The sequence below is a fragment of the Pimephales promelas genome, chromosome 13 (genome assembly GCF_988280905.1).
Source record: "Pimephales promelas chromosome 13, fPimPro1.hap1.1, whole genome shotgun sequence".
NCBI classification, from domain to species: Eukaryota; Metazoa; Chordata; class Actinopteri; order Cypriniformes; family Leuciscidae; genus Pimephales; species Pimephales promelas.
This window is the reverse complement of record NC_142781.1, coordinates 24,181,848-24,205,888: the sequence shown is the minus strand read 5'-3', so window position 1 is coordinate 24,205,888 and position 24,041 is coordinate 24,181,848. Positions and strand designations below refer to the sequence as shown.

The window sequence follows — 24,041 nt, the reverse complement described above, 5'->3', positions numbered from 1 at the left end:
GTGTGTGTGTGTGTGTGTGTGTGTGTGTGTGTGTGTGTGTGTGTGTGATTATACTCTAGTTCTGATTTCTTCTGAACAAGTGTTATAAAATCTGGAATCACTTTTCATTCTTTTTCTCTTTCTGTCTTTCTGGGAGATTTCGAGCCTTTCACATTTTTTTCCAAACTGTAAAGGTCACTGAGTTTATGGTAAGAAAGTGAGTTTTGAAACCGGGTTCACAGGCACGCCCTTCCACCTTTCATGTGCGCTGATTTGCAGCGAAAAGGAATAAAAAAACAGATTATGTTGGAGGAAATGGTTGGTGATAGTGTGTTCTGCGAAGAGAGTTGGGGGTAAATAAATAATGAACTGCTGTTGCTGCTGCTCAAGCAAATGTTTGTGCTTTGTTCTAGAAGTCTATAACTCCTCCCCGAACATCCCGATGTCCTGTTTCTTCCTCTCTCATTGGCTGTAGGTCATCGCCGATGTAGTTTTCAGTCAGAACACATTCACACAGCAGAATTTTGAATCGCCGACAGGTCCAAATATTATACCAAAACCAGTTGGCGAGCAAAAGTCGGCCCTAAAATCGTTCAGTGTGAACTCGGCATCTGGACGTCTTTGGCATACTATTTTGACTGGAAAAGGAGGATCTTATTAATCTTGCCAATGCACTTGGGGTTGAGACAGAGACTTAAAGTTTAACTGATGTCTTCTCTCTCAACCTCCATCCTTCTCTCTCTTCCTCCAGTCTGACTGATAGACCATCCACGCTTATCCCCAGGAGAGTCTGTCTCTCTCTCACGCCTCTCTAAATCATTCCTACTTCATTGCAGTCTTTTATTCTTCCCTCGACTCTCACCCTTTACCTCACAATTCTTCCTCTATCCATCGTCCAATCCCTCTGGAGATCTCTCCTGTCTGCCCGCTTCTGGTAATCACAGACAGGTTGAGACAGATGGCAATACTTCTTACCCGGTCTCTCTCTCTCACACTTTATCTCACTTTGTCTTGCTCTGTCTCTCTAATGCTGTCTGAGATCAGAAAGTCAGAACTCAAAGAATTGATCACATGAGTAGCTGACACAGTACATGGTCATTTAAATGTATTTATTAATGTTATTATAATTTACTGTTAATTACTATTAACTGGGTGAGACCATCTCTAACCTGTCCTACTTAACCAAAAATGAGCGTTTACTGGGTTTCTGTTTGAAAATCTCAATCCAGTGTGTTGTTAGTCCACAACCCTGTTCCACATAACCTTACAATAGACACCGATCCGATCCTCTTATTGTCTGTGATCGTCTCTTTCACACAGCAGTTTTGTGTTCAGTGTGAACAAACCAATTGCTCTGGGAAACTATAGTCACGTCATGCCTAGCTATAGGTCACACTTTGTCTGGGGTCAAAGGTTGTGTGAAATGTCAGCAGTCAGAAATATTGATTGGTAGACATTTGTCACTTTTTATATATATTTGTTAAACCAATGATCCATAAATTCTGTCCTCATAATGTTTATGTATTATTGTATGCGATTTATATGACAGTATGGTAAACAGCTTTAGGAAATGTTTGAGTATACAGGTTTGAAATAACGTTAGGAAATGTTTGAGTATACTGGTTTGAATTCATGATTAAAGCTATGTTAGTCTGTTAGTCATTTAACTTTGTGTCCTCATTTTCATAATACACTACTGCCACCTAGTGCCACATTTCTCTCTCTGTCTCTCTCTCTCTCTCTCTTTCCATCTTTCAGTCATCTGCACCACTCCTGCTGTTAGACACAAAAGCCAATCAGTGTTATAGAGAGACAGTATACCAGTGGAGAGGACTGTGTTGGTGCAGTCAGGGATCTCACACATGCATACATTAACATCAGTGTTTACATATATCCCTCACATAGACAATTAGGTACACACTGTAGAATGAACACAATTACCACACATCCAGTTTGTCAAACCTAACCTAGCCACATTCTTCCGATCAAGCACACACACACACACACTCATTTACATATAAATTGCAGTAAGTAGGACAGAGCTTGTTTAAATTTGATGAGAGCTTTTGTTCAAATGAGGACTGAGAACACAGGGGTATAGAATGAATACACTCTGAGATTCAGTGTATATGTGTGTGTTCTTGGCAATAGTTTGGGGTGGAAAACTCCATTAAATAATATCAATATAGAACTAAAAAAAAACAATAGAAATATATTGTATGTCCCCACTAATAAAGCGAAGTAAATTTTGTGCCTGAATATCCTCTTTCACTGGTCGTATGGTATTGTATGTCACTGTATAATCTATATTCACATGCTTGCATATCTAAATAATGTTATTTATTATCACCATTCCTATGAGGACATTTTGTTTTTATTGATTTGATTGGACTATAGCTTTTTGTGACGACTCAAGCTGTATTTCCAACTGATAGTTCAACAGCAGCCCTCAGTAAAGTCAGATTACATGCTAGTGTTAGTATTGTTCCGTGCTGTTTCTGTTTGGATCTGTAGACATAGAGGAGCCAGGACTGAATCTTAATACCAGACTGGAACAGAGGTTTAAATCTAAACTAGAGCATAGAAATGCTATTATTACCCATAATTCATGGGATGACTCTTAGCATTCCTTGAAAGAGCTAGCTTTTCTCTTGGCCGGATTACTCGAAACCACTGTTCTCTTTCCTTGCAATTACACAAAATGCTCACTTTTATTCTGGCTGGTTTCCTGGAGCTTCTTCAAATCATCCAGGAGAAGCGAATGTTCTTCAGAAAAGCAGATAAGATGTGATCTGAAGTTCTTTTATTCTGTCAATCATCATTGGATCAGCTCATTGTATACATTTGATGTTATTTCCTAAATAGTTTTACTCATGAGTCATGACCAAGATTGTGTGATAGATGTAGTCATTCTCTCATATTATCTGAAATGTTCGAAATAACCATCAATCAGTGTCCCAGTGGGTGGCCGAGCAAGGAGAAAAAAAAACTAAATTATATATAGTAGCAACCATACACGCATATGATAACCATACACACAGTTCAGTTGCTAGAGTGTTAAAAAAGCACATCCTATGAATGGCTTGGGTCCCTACTTCAATGTAAGTCTGGTATTTTTTCTACTCATTAGAGCATCCACCAAGTGAAAAGTAACAAAATGATTTGAAAGATATCTTCCTTCACTTCTTATTTTACATTAAATAAACTGTTCTTTCACTCACTGCTTGGAATATCATACTCTTCCCCTTCTCTGTATGTGGGTCATGTATACATGAGAGTCCTTTAGTGAGAAAGAGAAAGAGATGTGTGTGTGTGTGTGCCTTTGGGCTGTGTTCTAAAGTTTGAGGGAGGATGCTGGCAGTGGTTAACAGTAACAGGAAACGCCAGTCATCCCACTGGAGCCAATCAGCACTAGCCCAACTGAACCCAGTTACACTCCACTCCAGCCGGAGATGTTTCGCTGCAGTGCTCTTTCCATTGGGAACACAGCTGTGGTCCGTGTGTGCATACTTACTGTTACAACTTTAAGACACATTGCAGCTGAGAACTGTGTATGTGCTGATATGTTGATAACATGAGATGATGATTCTGTGGTGGCTTATGTATGGTCACCCTGATTCCAGCTCTGCTCTGCCTGCCATGTATTGTTCTATATTCCCTACTGTACTGAGAGAGAGAGAGCAGGCGTGGAGGAAGCTGTACTGAGGGAGGAGGGAACTTGGAAAAGAGGAGGGAGGTTCAGAGAGCGATAGAACAGAAAAAGAAATAAAGAAAGACAAAGAAAGAAGGAGGGAGACCTGTTTATTCTGAGTGACATTACAGCAAGGATCTCAATTATACCGGTGAGTCCTTCTTAAAACTCCAGTTGAAATGTTTGCAGTTTGTTTAATATTAATTTTTTAATATTCTTAAGAGATTAACTTCAAGTAGAGTTGCTGCCACTCTGGAAAATGTAATAGTAGGCTGCTAACATTCATAGTTTGGAGAACAACAGAGTCGAAGAAAGTTTGTGAGTTTTACTCTCACGTGTCATACAATGTATTTTAGTTTGTTTGCATTTTGTCTTAGTGGGAGTTATAATCAGTGCAGCAAAAATGTTCAGTGATGATGTGGTGTGGTCCATCTCTCACTCTGTCATTAGCTGTGTCTCTTATTGAAGATACAAAGACAAGTTCTATGAACAAAACCTGTTGCATGTTGTCAATTACCTCAGAAAATGTCAAATTCTGTCCTCATCTTTCAGTTGGTAAAATAATAGTAATAATAAGGGGGCTGGTAGGATATTCAATACGTACAGACATCTATGTGAAAAGAGTCAATACGATTTTTGAAAGAAAGAAAGAAATACATTTATTCAGCAAAAATGCATTACATTGAAAGGAAAGGCTTTTACATTTTCACAACAAAAGTTGTAAAAAAATGCTGTTCTATTCTACATTTCTTTCATCAAAAACAGTTTTCGCAACATATTAAGCAGCACAACCATTTTCAACATTGATAATAATAATAATAATAATAATAATAAGATTTAGCTTTGTCTTCATTTAAATGAATTACATTTCAAAATAAATTAAACTGGTTAGGATAAAAGGCTTCTTTCAAAAAATTAAATAAAATTACCGTCCATTAGCTTTTGAACAGTAGTGTATATGTATCAAAGTAAAAAGAATTATGTGGACAAACAAGACATTGAATTCATATTGTGATCTCATTTTGTTACAAGCAACAAAAGCTGGTCATAAAGTACAACACAGACCAAGATACACAGTGTCATTTGCTGCACAAGTAAAATAACCCTTACTGACACACAGAAACATCTCGCAGAAGCAAAGGCAGAGCACAGGAACGGACACAATGAAATTGTGCATGGGACACACATCCCTGTATAGCCATGCCTTGATATCCCAGCAGTTAGGATTCAAACTGGAAAGGAAGTTAGACAATGAGTTATGTTTGTGTTGTGACGACAGATCTTGGATCCACAATGAAATTTCACTAACAAGCATTCAGACACACACATATACACATTTACAAAGCCCCTTGTGTTTGACTTCCTGTCTGGAAGACGTCCAACAGCATCTGGATCAATTCAGGATTAAAATAGAAAGGAGAGACTTTGGGACAGAGAGACGAATCAAATAGCTTGCAGAAGTCAGAAACACTCTGAGAAGTGAGAGTGAGAGAGTGACAGTGATTTGCTTTAACTGCTGGTAGTTTCATCAGTGAAATCATCATAACTGGTATCCCATCCCGAGCAGAGCTGTGTGTTGCCATGACGATACGAGCTCGTACCTGCTCGCCGGCTGTTCCCTGTTATGGTCCATTGTGCAGTCTCCTTTTTTGAATTTGTTGGGATTCATTGTTCTGCATGCAGAGACATGTGCACGTGGCCTGAGGGAGCAGCGTATCTGTGTTTGCGTTACTGATTACCTGTGTCGGTGTCTTCAAAGCTGTTGTAATGTACACAGCTTGATGACAGCTTGTCCTCCGTCAGAGTCATGTGCATGAATGTTTATTAGTGGGGTTTGCTAAAGCAAGCATCACTGTTATTATTGCCCATACTAATGGTTAAGGATTTGGACAAACCTCTAATCCTATTGCAATTCAGTACATCCCACAATGTTTGTGACATAAAAGCTACCTCAAATTGCATGGACTTACAATTGTCTGTACAACAGCTACACATACACACAAACTTTGAAAGGACGTGAGTCGAATCTATATTTTGAGACTGCAGTCTTCTTGGGCAAGAAGTAATATAGGAACTACCCAGAATACCCTAGCAACCACATAGCAACCTGCTGTCAGCCACTCTTGGAAACTCTTGCATGGGTGCCTGTGTGATTTTCCTACATTGCTGTAGTTATATTCTTAGCTTTACTTTTTTTTTTTTTTTGTAATTATACATGGTAGATATTGTGTTTTAACCCAAACATCAGCCTGATGATGTCATTTCCAATAATACAGCAGACAACGTATAATCAAGCCTACGATCCTCCTCTGCTGTAGACATGACACACACACACACACACAAACACACAAACACACACAAACAGAGCGGACCATATTTATGGATTATTTTAGGGATGCTAGTTTTGGGAAAAGTGTATATGGTCCAGGTATTCCCTGCATTGTGGGGACAGAATGTCCTATTTATCTATCTATCTATCTATCTATCTATCTATCTATCTATCTATCTATCTATCTATCTATCTATCTATCTATCTATCTATCTATCTATCTATCTATCTATCTATCTATCTATCTGTCTGTCTGTCTGTCTGTCTGTCTGTCTGTCTGTCTGTCTGTCTGTCTGTCTGTCTGTCTGTCTGTCTGTCTGTCTGTCTGTCTGTTGATCTATCTATCTGTCTGTCTGTTGGTCTATCTATCTGTCTGTCTGTCTGTTCAAAATTATTTATTTTTTTAGATATTAATACATTTTACTCAGCAATGATGCACAAAATTGTCATTAAAGACATTTACAATGTTACATTTCTATAAAAAAAAACAGTTCATCAGTTCATCTCTTTATTTACCAAATAATATTTGAAAAAATATATCATGGTCTTTACAAAATATTAAGCAGCACGACTGTTTTCAACATTGATAATAAGAAGAAATGTTTCTAGAGCAGTAAATCTTAGAATGATTTCTGAAGGATCATGTGACACTGAAGACTGGAGTAATTTAACTAATATTGAAACAGAAAACATTGTATTTGCATTGTATTCATGATCAAAGAAATGCAGCATTGGTGAAAACTTCTTTCAAAAACATTTTTCAATGTCTTGCTATCAATTCTGTGTTCATCTCCGCTTATCTCTATTCATTATATTATATGTATTATTATTTTTCTTTTTCTCCTTAAGGGGTATCCTTTTTCACTTTCTGTATGTGTTTGTTTCTGTATGAAAATTGTCAATATTGTTGGAATATGATGGGATAACATGTTAAAACTTAACATCGGTTGTACTGTATTGCATGTTTTACTTATGTACATCTAAATGAAGTCACACATACACACCCTCACATGCACAATTTCATGGCTTTATGGTGTCCCACCACTGCAGAACAGAAACACCCGTGTACATCACTGATGTGAAATGAAGTGATATGATTGGCTTACAGTCCAATGACAAACTCTAGAAGATACTTTACTGTAAAATAGTGCAGATAACAAAGTCACAAATATCCCAGAAAAGAATCCCAGCAACACAGCACACACTAGAATACAGTATGTGTGTTTTTGAGCCAGTGTGGTTCACTGCTGTTTGAGTCTCTGTAAAGCATGATGTTAAGTTTGAATGAGGTCACCACACATCTGGAGAATGACACAGTTTTGAAACTCTATTCACTGAACTAAATCTTCTCTCACACTGAACAAGAAACACTCCATTTCTTTCTCTCTTCACATACATGTACATTTACTAACATACTTAAATGAGAACATGATATAATCTCCTTTGTGTTTATAAATTAAGCACTTCACTATTAGCCCTTCAAATTGTAAGCCTTACATAAGAGTTGTGTGTGGGGGGGAAACAAAAGTATAATTAAGCATATATGTTTAATTATACTTTAAAATTTTAGGGTCTGTAAGAATTATTTTTATTTTTTTTTACTTATATTTTTAATTTGAACAACAACATAACATCTATGCATTGTTTTTACCAAATGGTGTGAAAGTGGTGCTTTAATATTCATGAAACCGTACAATCACATCACAAACTGGTTGCATGTGTGCTGTATAGTCACATCTCTTGTACATGCGTGTGAAGACAATAATGAAGTGTGACACTCCCATTTTCCTGCTGACCACCCTTTTACACACTGACAGCATTCACTACACACACACACACACACACACACACACACACTAATGATGCTACCCATTTTAGTGAGCATGTGTAGAATGAGAGAGACAGGACGGTCTTTTGTTTCGTTAACTGACAGAAATGCTGTTCAATAATGAGCTCATGCCACAACAACAGTGTCGTGTGGTGGCAGTCAAGCACACAGGCCTGTACCACCACACACATCCCCTCATCCCTTCATTCCTTCAATTTACATAGGCAAACCATGGGGGTGGACAGAATGTAATATGTTGTGTCAGGTAATCACAAATTATTTCAACAGATCAAATTTTATTATAAAAAAAAAAATACGATGGTGGATACCATGTGTCAGTTCAACGGTGTTTTTTTTATAGCATAACTACTGGATATTGGAAAGATATCAAAACAAAATAATTTCAGAATAAGCTATATATGTATATTTTTTTATAAAGAGATTTCAGGATCGTATTGTTGGCAGATGTATTTTGTTCTTTAGTTCTGATTCTGGACTCCCAAATTTTTTTCCCATACTCTGTGTTTGCATATGTGTTTATAATATGCATCAGAGGTGTGTGTGTGGATTAAACCTGAAAAAATTTGCTTTCTAAATGGGCCATGCTGAATATATTTCCCTCAGTGATGGGTGGCAGCCCTGCCTGCCTGCCTGCCATGTTTTTGACCACCCTGCCCTCCTGAACTGTACAATTTAGTTATAGGGCCAGTTTTCAGGTTTCATTAGTTCTGTCTGTCTATAATGTTCAATACACTATATTAATTAAAAGAAAAGCTGTATGGTCAAAAACTGTGTATTCAGATAGATTGACAGACACACTGAGGCTAGGTCTACTACATTAATACAGATAAATCTGAAAAACGTAATTTTCATTTCAAAATGCTCTGCCCACACCAGCATTTTCAAGCGTTTTCCGAAAGTTTCTCGTCCAAACTAAAACGTTGGAAAATACACAATTCACCTTACTGCACAAGTGTGCATGCTTAAACCCTCATTAAAGCTCACTGAGATTATAGAGACGGAACAAGATATAATAAAGCTATTTATTCACGCAATTCTTCTGGCATTGTCCGTCGTGTCATGGTCGCACTCACTCACCATTTTTTGGTCCAAAACACAACTGCTCTCATCTTTTTCCACAGGACTATAAATGCAAGTAAATTCTGTAATTTTTGCAGTATTGTGATATGAAGAGTGGATGAAGTAACATTTTAGCAACTGTGTGAAAGTCAATAGCCTATAAAATGCACAATACCGATATAATATGAATATCTATTGGTACAATATAAGTCGCATGACTAAACATGCTTTATCATGTTCAAATACCTCAATTTTCACAGTTCCCACTCTACAACGTGAAAACGGCATTTTCAAATTTATCCACTTTGGAGAGCGTTTTCAAAAAGCTTAGTTTTCATTATTAAAAACACTGTCTCAGTTTGGACAGAAGTCCAAAACGGAGCGAAAAAGATGCGTTTCTACTAAAACATTAGTGTGGACCTCACACATCTATCTCTCTATGAGCCTAATAAACTATATTTATTACAAGAAATACTTTAGATAGACAGACAGACAGAAAGGTATACAGACAAATCGATACATAGACAGGCAGAAAGATACAAAGATAGAATGATAGATGGATATATAGATGTTGATTAGCAACCGTTCTGATGCATTCAGTGAGTTAGGATTTGTCATCCTGATTCAAATTGGTGCCTTCCTTGCTCTTGTCTTAAATGATTCATTAAAAGAATCTGTTCATAAGAGTGATTTTCTCATGAATTAGATTACACTGGACATTGTATTTATGTGAAGACAGTTTTGTTAAAAAAAATCAAACAGGAAACTTTGAAACAAGATAAAATAAGGACACCCACAATACCGTGAGCTCAAGCAGTTCTCTTTAGTCCTGCCAGAGAGACTCAAACTAAAAGTCATGTTGAAATGTGCTCTTTCTGCTAAGACCTTGAAGACATAACACACAGTGTTCGTTTATTTGAAGGAGTTTAGACTTTGTGTAATCTGGCAGAGAAATGTTTTGATGATACGTAGATTTTTCCAGTAGAAAAATACAGATACTTTTGTTGCTTGTCCACACACACGCACAAGGTGGGACCACATGTAGCCGCAAAGATGTTGACACAGCATCTACATCCCAGTGGACTAATGATTGTTATTTTGCTGCCTGCTGTAACAGCCAAGTCTAATTGTGTGTCTGAAAGCTCCCGCTGAGTTTGATGTGTTTATGAAAATCAGTCCCACATTAAAAACCTGGATAATGGTGCCAATAAAGTCAAGCCCATCCTGATCAGTGCCAGCGGAGTTGTACCTATATACTCTTTTGCCTTTCATCCTCCACCCCCAGCGGCGAGTTAAGTGGGCTGCAGTGTGTGAGTGTGTTTGTTGGCGTCTGGCCGCAGTAGTATATTAATAGAGGAAGACTACCTGAGGGGGAATAGGTGTTTTGGGAGCGGAGATTGAAACAGCCCATTAAAAGAGTTGTTTTCGTTTTCCTCTTTTCTTGCCCACAGCCGCAGGAGTCCAAACACATACAACGTTCACTTTCATCGCCCGGCTACTGTTCACTTTACACATCATGAAATCCAGTTCACATTGTATCTTTTTTAAGAGCTCATAATGTCTGTTAGACTGAAATAATACAACTGAAACAATGATATTGTCGAAATTACAACATACGTTTCCAGACAGGTTTCCTTAAACACAGCCCGATAACCACTTGACAACCAGGTAATCCACTGGTTGAGACTGTTCTGGGACATCAATCTACAGATTGCTTACTTGGTTGTCTCAGCAGCATATTCAAAAGAGATATCAGAAAGCATTTATTATATATAAAAAAATAATACACCCTTCACCTTTAACATAATTGATCCATAGTTGACATCAGCATTGGCACTGAGTTAATAAGTAAGGTCTTGAGTTGATCTTGGCTGGCTCACTGTTCAGATGATTTATTGTGGAATAGATTGTGATCTCTTGAACTGCCCTGCACTGCACGCTTTCAAAGGCAGCCAGAAGCAATCAAAGCCCAACCCATCTCTGTGTGTCTCCCCCAGGCATTATCAGACGCTCAGAGGGTGTCTGCCTGAGTAAATAGAGCAGGAGCTTTTTGATGATGATGCCTACCAACACAAAAGCACGAAAGTGCAATGGAGGAGAATTTTAGGATTTTGCTCCAGTGTAATGTATGTTTCTCATATTAACTTTTTTTGCACCTACACTACTGTTCAAAAGTTTGGGTCAGTTAAAAAAAAAATACTTCTGCGTCTATTCGGGGGGCAAAAGTAAGAGCAAGGACTTTGTTTTATTGGCCTTTTACTGTATAAAATTAGATAATACAATTATTAAATACAATTAAATAGAATCTAAAATACATTCAATCATACAGCTAAAGAGAAAAGCTGTGTTATGTTTAGGTGTGAGGTTTCTCTGAATTACGCAGATATACACATACTGTACATCTGGCTAATGAGACGTCTGCAATCTGGGTCTGTATAAAAGGTGTTTAACTGGTGAGAATGGCATGAAAGCAGCATAACCTTTTTTGTTTTGGTTAGGGGAAGCTGTAGAAGGTATCTGCTGTTGGTTGCGGTGCTCGTCTGTGACTGACGTCTTGTAAAGAGACTTTCAACCAGGATAGCAAAAAATTAAATAATAAATCTGGAACAAATCACCTACCCTGCCTTCAAATTTGTCAAGTTGTTTTGATCATTTATTTAAAATAAGATTTTAAGTTGTTGAGATAAAAATAATATAACTTAAGATATGAGAGGCAGTTTGTGTCACCACATGTAAGCAAATGCTGCAAAGCATTCATTTGATATAATGACAGTTAAAGCAACTTGATTAAAGACATCATTGTTTAATACATAGTTTCATATTCAGTAATAGTTACCTGTTCCCCCTCAGGTAGAATGTGTGGTCAGAGATGTCTGTTTATCTGCATTTAACCCTGGCTTTGAATCAGCTTCTTCCAATCAGAAATTAAAGTCAAAACTATGTTTCATCACTGTAAAAAATGTTGCTGCAATTAGTTGTAACATTTACAAATTTGTTGAGATAACCTAAATATCTAACTAAACTAAAGTTAACTAAACGTAATATTTTACGTCAAGCAAGAACACACTTTTTTTAAGTTGAAACAACACATTGTTTCTTATTCTAATGTTAAATTTTGAAATTGTAAAAAATGATTGCTGTGATTATTTATCACAGTGTAAAGTAAAACAAATTCTCCTCTACTGGCTTAAGGGCAATGAGTTTCACAAATGCAAATGTGTGTGTGCGTCTGACCTCAAATGCTTCATTGCAGCAGCCCATATTCGAGTGTTCATGTTCCCTAACCACAAACTTAAGGACCCCAGTTTAATCTGTCTGTGAAATTGTTAGAAATAACAACTGTGTCTTGTTTTATGTGAGTAGAGTCTGTTTTTATTTTAAATGATGGTTGTAACCAGTAAAACTCTTGTTCTGTAAACTCAGAGAGATTTTATGGTCAGCCTGGAAAAGACATTTTGTGTTTAAAGCTGTTGATTTTGTTGGTGAAAAATGGGGAAAATTACACATATACCACATTCTCAACAGTGTGTGTGTGTGTGTGTGTGTGTGTGTGTGTGTGTGTGTGTGTGTGTGTGTGTGTGTGTGTGTGTGTGTGTGTGTGTGTGTGTGTGTGTGTGTGTGTGTGTGTGTGTGTGTGTGCATTCATGACCCCAGGGGGAGCTGTTTCCTTACAAGTGCAAACTGCACTTCTGGACATGAATGAACATATCTATCTATCTATCTATCTATCTATCTATCTATCTATCTATCTATCTATCTATCTATCTATCTATCTATCTATCTATCTATCTATCTATCTATCTATCTATCTATCTATCTTCTATCTATCTATCTATCTATCTATCTATCTATCTATCTATCTATCTATCTATCTATCTATCTATCTATCTATCTATCTATCTATCTATCTATCTAGTCTATCTATCTATCTATCTATCTAGTCTATCTATCTAGTCTATCTATCTGTCTGTCTGTCTGTCTGTCTGTCTGTCTGTCTCTATAAGCATTATGGAGCAGATTATGGAGCATGTCCCAGTGAGTAATCAACCTCACTGTGTGGAACTCAGTGTTCATAACCCATAGCTGAAATATTATTTCTGTTTCCATAGAAATCAGCTGTGGTCTGTCCCTTGTGGTTGAGGCAAATAGTAGATCTGTCCAACCCACACTCAAACACACAGGTACCCATGGCATACTGTGTTTATAGGCTATCCCTGGCATGTTTTTATGACAGTCTATGGCCAGTGGCCTTAGCGAGCACTCATCACTCCCCCAATCTACTGTAGACATACTAACAAACCTGAGCCAAGCGCCTCAGGCCAGCGGTCTCCTGCTCTCCACCCCTTCTGTGTCCTCCTCCCCTCTGCTTGTGTTTGGCAGGTAGTCAACTCAATTTCTCGCCTGCTGATTCTGCATCTCCCTACCTCGTCTCCTTCTTTTGCTCTTCATCTCTTCATTTTCTCAGTAGAAAAGGAGGATTAAGAGATGATGGTCAAATGCGGTGTTGATCTATAGTAAGTGGTTCTTAGGAGATTGCTAAAGCCTAAAATAGTCCACTTTCTTCTTTTGCATTGTCCACTTTCTGCTTTCAATTTTTTTTTCTAAAAACCCAACCACACTGAGAAACACTTTCTCAGATATATCCATTTCAGTACGACTATCTTTTTTTTTTAAATTTATACAGCAGCTAAATATTGTATTAAGCGTATTTACCCCTAATTTTTCGTTTATCTGTATGCACAAATTTATGTGTATATGTTTCTGTGTTCTTATCCTTATTTTTCCATTGTTCTTTTGTGTAAGTCAACTGCGTTCCTCAGAAACTGCGATTGTGTGTTGTTCCGAAGTGTATGTTTATGAATATTAATACGCCTGTCGGTGTGACAGATTGGCCGTGTGTAAAGCTCCAATCAGTACAACATTTTTCTTGAATGTAACTTCACTCTCCAGTGGATTGGTTGCTATGGCGACAGGCCTGTTTGTTGTGGGCGGGAAGCAGGGAGAGACAAACACCAGCATCTGGTGGACTGGACTCTCTTCCAGGATGGTGTGGCGCAACCCTGCATAGCATGTCAAGGACAGGCATTTGTATTCATTGTGCCTTTGAGCCATTTTTAAACTAAATTGAATTTAAAGGAATAAAAGTTAATTTGTGGCATATTGTTGATTACCTCAAGGATGTGAATGAGGCAAAGGATTTAAAAACAAAAATGTGAGGCCTATCTTATTTTTTTTTTTAAATGTTTAAAAGTGTTCACTATTTGAGCTGTGTAAATCTTATTTGCAGTTGATTTAGGGTTTATTGCATTAGGTTGGTTGTAAATGGCAAGAGTTGATTATAAATTTCATAGAAATGGTTAGTAAGCCATTTTTCTTCTCAGAAAAATCATGTTAACGAATATTGTTCACATCTTGTGGTTATACTATTGAAACAGTGAGTATTATAATAACGCTTACAGTTTGGTCCCTTTCACTTCCTTTGTAAGTGCCTCACTGTAACCCAGATTAATTGTTTTAATAGACTGTGGTAATCAACATTATGCTATCGTGCTGTCGTGTAACATACTGAACTCGAAATATTCTTTCACCAGCTCAATGGAAGAAAATGTTGTGTTATGTGCTGTATGCTACTAAATCCGATATGTGGGGAACAGCTGTTTGTTATCGTTTATCGGGGTCTTGAATGGGTATGTGAAAGATTCTGTCAGGCTTCTATTATTTGCTATGGGTCTGTGCAATATGACTTGCTGTGGGAAACTCTGTGAAAAGATCACAAAGATGAAGTCAGTGGAAAACCAGCATCAAACATGTTTCTTATCTCTCTCATACTAGCAAGTCGACATGTTCAACATTACCCCCATTGCCAAGACAGTAAAGATTAAAGTTAAAAACGGTTGCAAACTGTACACTTCCATTCAAAATTGTGTCAGTATTATTATTATTTTTTATTATTATTAGCATAAACCTTGAGTGCAAAGCCTTTAGGATTTGATAGTTTAATCTTCATTCTGATTAATGTTAGTACTTGTCCAGATACATTTACCCTGCAGTTATGATGTCAACCACCAGGGGGCTCTATTTGGAAATGAATCGCTCACACTGCGATTACATTGGGCACACTGGTGGCTGTGCACATTATTTGTCCTAAGTTTCCAGAGAGAGAAATTGATCCTTGGATGACAGATTTAACAGACACATAGCAATGTTATAGTGTCATCACAGCGTGACATTGCAGGATCAGAAATGGTTTGATTGATAGTTTATTATTTGATTAATGAAATTACATACTCAGCCATTCTGTTTTCCAATTTGCAGATTGTCCATTGCAGAATGCGCACGTCTCGCATTTCATTGTGCTTTTCTTCACACCGTACCAGTTAGCAACCGTACCATGATTAAAGCGCACACAGTCCCAAATCTCCAGACAAATGTGGTTGCACATGGACAGCCGGTTTCTGGATGGCTCAAATGCTGAGGTCTAGTGTGCCGGACTAATGCAGCTAAAAGAAAAACTCCAGCTAATAGCTGTTTACTCAGTTATGGAGCAACTCAGCCAATCAGGGATAACTGATCCCTGCATTTCAGTACCCTTCAGTGCCTGGAGCGCCCAAAGAGTTTCGAGCTATAATGACAAAAGAAAGCGTTTCTCTGAAACACCTTGAGTGACCCGTTTACAGTGGAGATGCCAAGTTTATGCAAAGAAGTTTGTCAAGCATAAGAGATTAGTATGCACAATACTGTACAAAAAAGTTTCCAAATCATGTACACACTAATAAAAGCTGCTTTATTTTACACTTAATTCTCATGTCTGAGGAAAGGATAAAGTGCAGGTCTGATTACTGTAAAGCCTAGTTTCTCCCATTTTGGTTTTGTGTTTTTGCCACCATAGCATCAAGACACATTCAGGACAAACTTTCCTAGACAACAGAATGCTCATCTCGGCTCAAGATCTGAAACAATCGCACAACTATCACACAGAGTATAGCACATTTGTGTGTTTTTATTTATTTATTTAGGTTGTCTTTGAGCAGTGTGTTGTGCAGTGCAGCTGAAGTGAAGCCCTCCCACTACCAGCATGAACCAGAAAACACACAAACACACTTCTGAGTGTATTCTGTTTGAAGTTAGTACTGGCTGCTGTTGAAAAGCCACCCGTATTATGACTGATCCTGCAGTAACATGACACGTTCTTGAACTGGACTATGCTGTGCATCATTGGTTGAAACTCGCTGGATGAAATACTATCACTAACAGGATTTCTGGAAACTATAGAATATGCACAAATTATACACAAATGTGTTCTAATACACAGTTTTCATTTATAATTCTTGGATTGATTAAAAATATTAGGATTGTGTGCAAAGTCTGCAAACATCGGTTTTAAAGTGCTTAGTTTGTATAGAATCAATCATATGAATACACACTGATAAATATGCAGTTTAATGAAAGTGATGGCTCTTTTGCAGAATGTGTGTGGTCACTTCCTCTCTGTTTATTTCTTTTAGTCATGAATGCAAGTGCATCTTAGCACCCAAATATCCCTTATGAAAGTGACCTGGTTAGATCAATCACATTACTGTAGGATAAGGTCAACCACTTTTTGATCTCATATTTGTTTCCTTCTCTTTTGGTCAGATGTTTGATGTCGGTAAGATTTTTAAAAAAATTGGTTTCTGTTTGTGTACAACACCAAGTAACTTTTCCTCTGCGGTCGCCCTACAGGTTGGAAGTGGAATTTTCCATTACCGCTGTCGTAAATACTTTAGCCTACCCATACTGTCGCATGTGCACACTCCGCTCACTGTTTATCCAGCACCGACTTTGGAATGAACGATGTCCACAGACAAGTTAGAGTATGTTGCATGATTTCATGAAAGGATGATGTATTGTGACATCAGAAACGAGGAAAAACTAAATAATGACTATTGTAGCGCTTGACGTAAAGCAAGTCAAATTTGTAGTTTTCTTATGTCTCATTAGAACTACAGAAACACGACCCGATCTGGCAATCTTACGCAACGTGGTTATAGCAGATATAAGACCGCAAAGCAGAGGCATAAGTGCCTTTCACCCTGTTACGACTAAATGAACCACTGAAGCGATTTTGGAAACATTATTTTAAGGTAAAAAAAAAAATCTTACTTAGTGTTTAAAATAAATTAAATAAATCTTTAAAATAATTATTTTTCTTTTGTATTCTTTTGTAACATATTTTGTAACATTATAAATGCCTTTACTCTTCAATGAAATGAATAATTTCTGAATAAAATAATTGATTTTGTATTTTCAAATAAATAAATCATAGTGACCCCAATCTTTTGAATAGTAGTTTCTCATCTTTGAGTATCCTTGTTTAGGATGACTCTGAAGAATATGGTTCCTTCATCCTCCGCTTCAGCAGATCCAAAATGGGGGTCTTTGGATCTCACCGGTCTTACCTTAATGGGGGTCTTACCGGGGGTCTTTGGATGAAGCCGTAAATGCTACCCTGTCCTCAGTGCTCCATACTTCATAGCTTTAGTTAGGGTAGCTTATCATTGCAGAGCAGTGAATGTTTTGCTGTCCACAGAACCACAGTCTGCAGGTGGCCAGCGTTTTGGCACTTTCCACATAAACAGATCCAGTGAGCCAGGCCAAACTGGCCTGTAGTTCCTGCCACTGAGTATGTAGATCACTGGAATACCAATCACAGCCCTGCAAGAGAGCCACTGTGTGTTTCTTACGCAACAGCATCACCATCAGCACCACAGGTGCAGAGAGAGACATGAGCAGAAAACATAAACAAATGACTTTTCCCCAAATATACAATACAGAAATTTTAATGCTGATTCAATAACTTTGATTTTTTTAAAAAGTAAAGATTCGTTTGCATGGGATATAACCCATGCAAACAAGGGGGGTAGTACTCTGGCTTCGGGCCAAATACCTAACCCGGAGCCCTCTCCTCGGATAGCACACCAAACAGGCATTTATTCAATCTGACTTATTTGTAAGTGTGAACTTGTGAAATGCATGTAAGACTGTTTGTTATGATCTCATTGCAGACAGTGGCAGGCTCTCATGTTTTTAGCCTATAGAGTCGCTTTCCCATTTTTGATGTTGGTCATGGGTGGTGTGAATCGGGTGCAGCCGTGTTGACTTTCCTTCCTCAAGATCTATATGTTCTGTTGGCCTCCTGCAGCCCGCCGTTGAATTAAGTGTTTCTTGAAGTATTGTGTGAAAGTTTTTTTTGCAATTCCTGTAGGTTACAGGTGAAAGAGGCCCTTGAGTTTAACAACACACTTTGGTTTGAACCCGGATGGCGTCTTAACAATAGATCATTACCTTTGCTCTACCATTCAGTACTGTTAGGAACTCTGTTTACTCTGCAGGGAACTCCCTTGCAAATACACAGTGACCTGATGCTTTGACCCCTTCTGGACCTCTGTCCTCCAAACTGATTGACAGCCACTTTTTAAGCAAACTTTGTGCTAATCACACATACAGGAGCAGACATCAGGTATAGCACTACCAGACAATCAGAGATTTGGGTACGATCGTGGGTGTGTGTGTGTGTGTGTGTGTGTGTGTACGCACTGAAAGAGACTTGAGCGTGTGTTTTATATGTTTTGGCTATAAACACTAAGCCTGTTTAACAGCTGTTTTGAGACCCTGTCTGTGAAAGTCATTCCTCCTTTACCTCAGACATGCATTCATTACTTTGAGAACTGTGTGTATGTGTCTTTATGCGTGAGTTAGTATAAGATGGTGCTTACAAAACAACTGTGTAGAAAAGAAAGTAAAAGTAATTTTTATTGAGACTTAAGCAATTTCTTTTGCTTCAGTAGGCTAATGCACAGATGATTATGTGTGATCTACGTCATCACATGGATGGATGGTTTTCTCTCTGCCCCTGTATGACTAATGCAGGAATTCTCACATAGACCAAGAGGGACTTGCTCTCTCTTCCCCTTCTCTCTCAGGCTGTTCTGGCATCTGTCACGAGACTGGACAGCTGTTGCTGCTTTTGGTAATGTGTCTCTGGGAAGCAAAGTAAAAAGAAGAAGAACAGGCATGTAGCCGCTTCTTTGTGACATGAGAAATATCCACAGCATGTGCTTTGAACATGCACAATTATTCAATTCTCTCCTGATGCCTGGTTTACTGCGGCTCAGATTACACAGGAGCTCAGAGGTTAGTTAGATTAGTGAACCCTCTGTGTCCCTTTAGGACATCCACAATGGTCAGATAGCACAATACAATATCTTCATGAAAGAACATGATGTCACAGATTGTTACATGAGTATGAAATTACTGACAAGTGTTTTAGCTTTGTGAAGGCACACAATGTTTTGTCCAAGTTTTGTTTTGTCCAAGTTTAACTCTTGTACCTCACCATATCCGTGTTTTTTAAGACTAAAAAAATCTTTAGGAAATAAAACAATGTGTGTTGATTATTTTATTTTTTAATGAAAGTGACTAATATTAAGCTACTGATAATGCAATCTTTTTTGCTGTCAGTGAATGAGTACTATACCTTATTGATGGGATTTTGGGGTTTATTGGTAAAAAAAAAAACTGCTGTAGCCTATGTGAAACCTTTAGGCGTGCTTTGAAGTTGTATGAATAGAGAATGGATAGCGTCATGCTTCTAAAATAATTTTCCATAGGCTTTTGTTTTTGAATTCATTGTGAGCAAAATGTCGCTTTGTTCCTTTGTGTCTGTTTATAGCGGGGAAAGTATTGCTGGAAAGGCGAAAGGAGAGATGCCCTTTTCCAAAGGTCTTTGTGTGTCGTCACAGGTTCGTGAAGTTTTAGTGAGGAAGGATCAGTTTGTCTAGTTTGTGGCAGTGAAGCGGGAGAGCCGTGGGTTGTTTGGGCGGAGTAAACCATTGCGTTGGAGAGGGGGAGGCTGGAGAACTCAACAAGTGAAAAAATCCGCTTCGGGCGTTTTCGTCACTGTTGTTGCCGAATGGTGCTTTCGAGGGCTCTTTCGCTGCTTGTTTGTCTCTCTGGGGTTGATTTTTATTTTATATACGGATTGTAGTGGTTAAATCTTTGTGTATTGCACACTAAAGCTAACTCCTTAAACTTTTGGTTGGTTCGCACCGACAAAGTGGAGAGTGAATCACTGAAAACTGTCTGGCTATAGACTACTTGAGTGGAAGTTGCTGTGTTATTCTGTGCCGTGCGCTCAGCTGGATTCAAATGGAAAACATATCAGCGACCTTGATGATTATGTATTTCTGTACTTTAACGGAATACTTGGCATCAACTCTTGAACACGTACCACGGAAAAACGAAATACTAAATCAGATTTAAAAAGTCTACGGGAGGTATTTAATGTTTTGGGATTAACATTCATCAACTTGAAATTGTATACTGTAAATCCATCAGTGTTTTACAATGGAGGAGGATCAAGTGTCTTCTGTCGAGGAGCCGCAGGCGGTCAGCGCTGCATCATCGGACAGTTTCTCCCAGCTCTGGTCGGACGTGATGGGGATGCTGGTAAGTTTGGGGTTTGGGGGAGGGGTGTCACAGGAAGGCAACTTGAGAAAAGACCTTCAACCCAAGGGGCTTAATTTATTGGAGCTCATTGTGTTTGTAGCGCTTGCTTGTGCTTTGATGCCAAGCGCAAGTTATAGTAGCCAACAGGAGCTTCTGGACAAGTTCAGCTCACACTCGTGGTGAGCATGAGTATTGAAGCTGTGTGATTTGGTCTGTTGAGAGGCAGTGAGAAGTTTAGAAATCTCCAGGGAATCGTATCACATGGTATGTAACTGAAGTGTTTATTATTATACGCTCCGCAGGTTCAGTGGCGCACGTGCGCATACGCAACGTGTTTCAGACAGAGCGCAGAAACTAAATGTTTTTCCTTTTGTCAATTTAACTCTTTGTACATTATCCAGATCAGGACAGTTCTTTTCTTGTTAATAATATATGGACACGAAATAGTGGTTTTGGCTTACGTGCAAGTTATCCTAAATCGTTCGCCAAGCAGTCTAGTATGGCAACTTTGAGAACTATCGGCCTAGTAACAAAACGAGCTCTGTAACAATATTTATATAGCATTGTATATATTATTAATCAACATTCCATGTGTTTTTTTTTTCTGGTCTGGTTTATAATATATTTTACTGAAATGTAACATTATCAAGGCCTTTACATTTGGGGTGTTTTGTTTTCCTCTCATGCAGTTAGAGCCTAACTTATGCTGTAATATCCCGGTCAAAAGTTTGGAAACATGATTCTTAAGAAATCATTAAAATATGCTGATTTGATACTCGGTTATTGTCAATGTTGGAAACAGTTGTGCTGCCTAATATTGTTTTGGAACAATATTATGATACTTTTTTCAAGTATTCATTTATGAATAAAAAACAACAGCATTTGTTCAAAATGTTCTTTTTTTTAAACTTTATCAGATAATCCTGAAAAAAAAACATTACAGATAATTATATATAAAAATAAGCAGCACAACTGTTTCCAACATTGATAATAAATCAGCATATTAGAATGATGCCTGAATGATCACGTGACACTGAAGACTGGAGTAATGGCTGATGAAAATTCAGCTTTGCCATCACATAAATTATATTTTAAAATGTATTAAAATAGAAAACCATTATTTTAAATTGAAATATTTCACTATCTATCTATCTATCTATCTATCTATCTATCTATCTATCTATCTATCTATCTATCTATCTATCTATCTATCTACACACACACATTTATTATTATTATTATTTTTTAAATCAAATAAGTCTATGAGTGTGGGGAAGAAGATCTTAGTAATGTGTATTTTCTCCTGGTTGTCTCTGAGTAATTATGTTTCTATTGAGATAACCTCAAATGGTCTTGGTTTCTCAGCCCCTTTTTGGTTTTAATTGTATCTTTAATTGATATTGTTGTGTAGGACATTGGGTAAACTGGACATTTATATAAAATTATTTCCTGGGACTTCAGAGCCTTAATGTGGCTGTTGTGAAACACCCAGATGAAAGAGATAAAGGTGTGACACCCATTTCCAGTGAAAATGGCTTTTCCTTTTGATGGCTGTGGTGTTAATTTGACGTCTGAAGAAGTGTGTGTATTGCTTTTGTGTCTAGAAAAGTGAGATTACTTAATGAGAAAAGATATTCAAGACTACTCCCAGTTGTTTCTGTTAAATCCAAGAAGATAAACTGTAATACATTGCTCACTGACACACATTAGTGATTAATTTCCTTTGTTGCACACCTCTCTTCCTCCCTCAGGCTTATTTTATTCTGTGATGTTACTAATAGAGGATGAGTCTTTTTTCTCTCTCTCTTTTCTTTGGAATATGTCTCATGTATACTCCTCTTGTTACAAATAGCCCTGCAGTGGTCTCTCCTCATCTGACAAACCACATTACTCATGCAACAGGTTAAATCTTTACTTATATGAAGCAGTTGTGCAGGGAAAAGTTGCAGAAGTAGCACCTGAAGGTGTTCTTGGCTTTGCTTCACCCAACCCCCAACAAACAACAAACTCCTCTTTAATTGAATCCTCCATCTTTTGGCTTTATAGAGGCCAAAGAGGTTTGGAGAATTTACTCTCTGAAACCAGTACAGCTGTGTAGAAAATTGGTCCCAATGGACAATGGTAAAATATACAGAGTTGACGCCATGATTGACCAGTCAGAATCAAGTATTCCAGAGAGCCTTGTAATAAATATGGGAAATGTTTTCTTTTTTTCTTTTTCTGCATTAAAATAGTTCTTGTTTTATTTAATATGATCATTAGACAGTCCGGGTTGCTCTACTTTCAACTTTTACAAGCCTTTAAAATGTTGTTTTCATGGGCGCTCGCAGCTCGGTCTATAAAAGTACGATTTTATTATAATGTGATGTAGATTTTTGAAGTTGTAGGATAGTTTTTGCTTTCTGAAAGATGTATATTGCTTTATTTGAGGCTTTAAGATTTACTATCTTTTTGCTAATGTTGATAAACTGCATCTGTATAATTGGCGGCTAAGGGTTAGAGACACATTCTGAGGTTTACCATCCTGCATGCCAAGCTCATAGATCTTCCCTAATGAGAATACCTCTGTCTGCCTGTCATTGAAGTGTGGTCTGTGTACGCAAACCCTGTTTATATGTGGTTCCACTCATGTAAATTCACTTTAAAGTCAATTAACAGCTTGCCACCCTCATTTCAGCCACCTCTCGGATTTGTTTTGTTGTGGTTCTGAAAGTTTTAGAGAGAAAATGATATGTGAAAAATAGTTAATTATTCGCCTCATGGCATATTTCTACTTTGTCTACTTAGTTTTTTCACTTCAACATGCAGCATGCCAACATGCCACAAACAATATGCATGTGGCAGCAGTATTCAGAAATGATATATTTGCTTCACCAGTGGACATTAGACAATGAATGTGAGATTGGCTGCTCATATCCGCAGTACTTGAGCACCTTGACACTTGACAGTAACTAATCTTAATTTTGGATGAGCCATTGCTCCCCACCTCTGATTCCAGTAACAAATTCTCTACCTAGCGCACTTTTCATCTCCCTCCCTTCTTCATTATGTTTCCGTCAGCCCTCTTTCCTTTGCCTCTGTGGATATCCTGAGGAAGCCGCCCTAATGAGGGTGCGCCAGGACCCCCTGACCAACTTCTGTCTCACATCCTCTCTTACTCAAATACGGACCACGTCCGCTTCTCTCCTCCAGGGCGGCGCCACACATCTCGCCAATCAACTTTCCATTCCCCCATTGCTTTGAAGAGTGAATCATTTCCATTTTTTGGTAATCTTACTTTATAGTATAATGCCATTAATGCTCAAAGTATACTTCCTTTTTTACCCGTTCACAAGCGAATGCCGTTCAAAGTATACCTAATTTGATAGCGTATGCGAGCGCAGGCAGTCGACATATGCGCTTTAAAAAGTTTCATCTTTGTCCAGTCTGCGCTATTTTTCTCCAGAAGTTATGACCGATAAACATGTCTTTGTATTTTTTTTTAAATAAAGTTAAGGCTCACTCATAACCCTCTTGTCAATGCGGGTGTCTGTTCAATGCGCATGTGCGATAGGGTTGGGAATTGCAGAGTACCTTACGATACGATATAATATACAATACATGGCTCACGATACCAATAATATCTTGATACAGCAATCAAATACTGC

The 24,041-nt window shown here is 37.9% G+C and overlaps 1 protein-coding gene across 7 annotated transcripts in view; it reads left to right on the top strand.

The window, feature by feature from the left end:
* sash1a (SAM and SH3 domain containing 1a) overlaps positions 1-24,041 on the top strand; it is a 206,053-nt gene that overhangs the window by 136,143 nt on the left and 45,869 nt on the right. The window contains exon 1 of one of the 7 annotated variants that reach the window (XM_089118696.1): positions 19,770-20,394. The exons of 4 other annotated variants lie outside the window; for them this stretch is intronic. In XM_089118696.1, coding sequence (XP_088974822.1) covers positions 20,293-20,394 — 102 coding nt within the window. In that variant the 5' untranslated portion in view covers positions 19,770-20,292. Of the gene's footprint in view, positions 1-19,769; positions 20,395-24,041 lie in introns of those variants that run through there. 2 more of the 7 variants (XM_039693458.2, XM_089118697.1) reach the window with 2 other exon arrangements.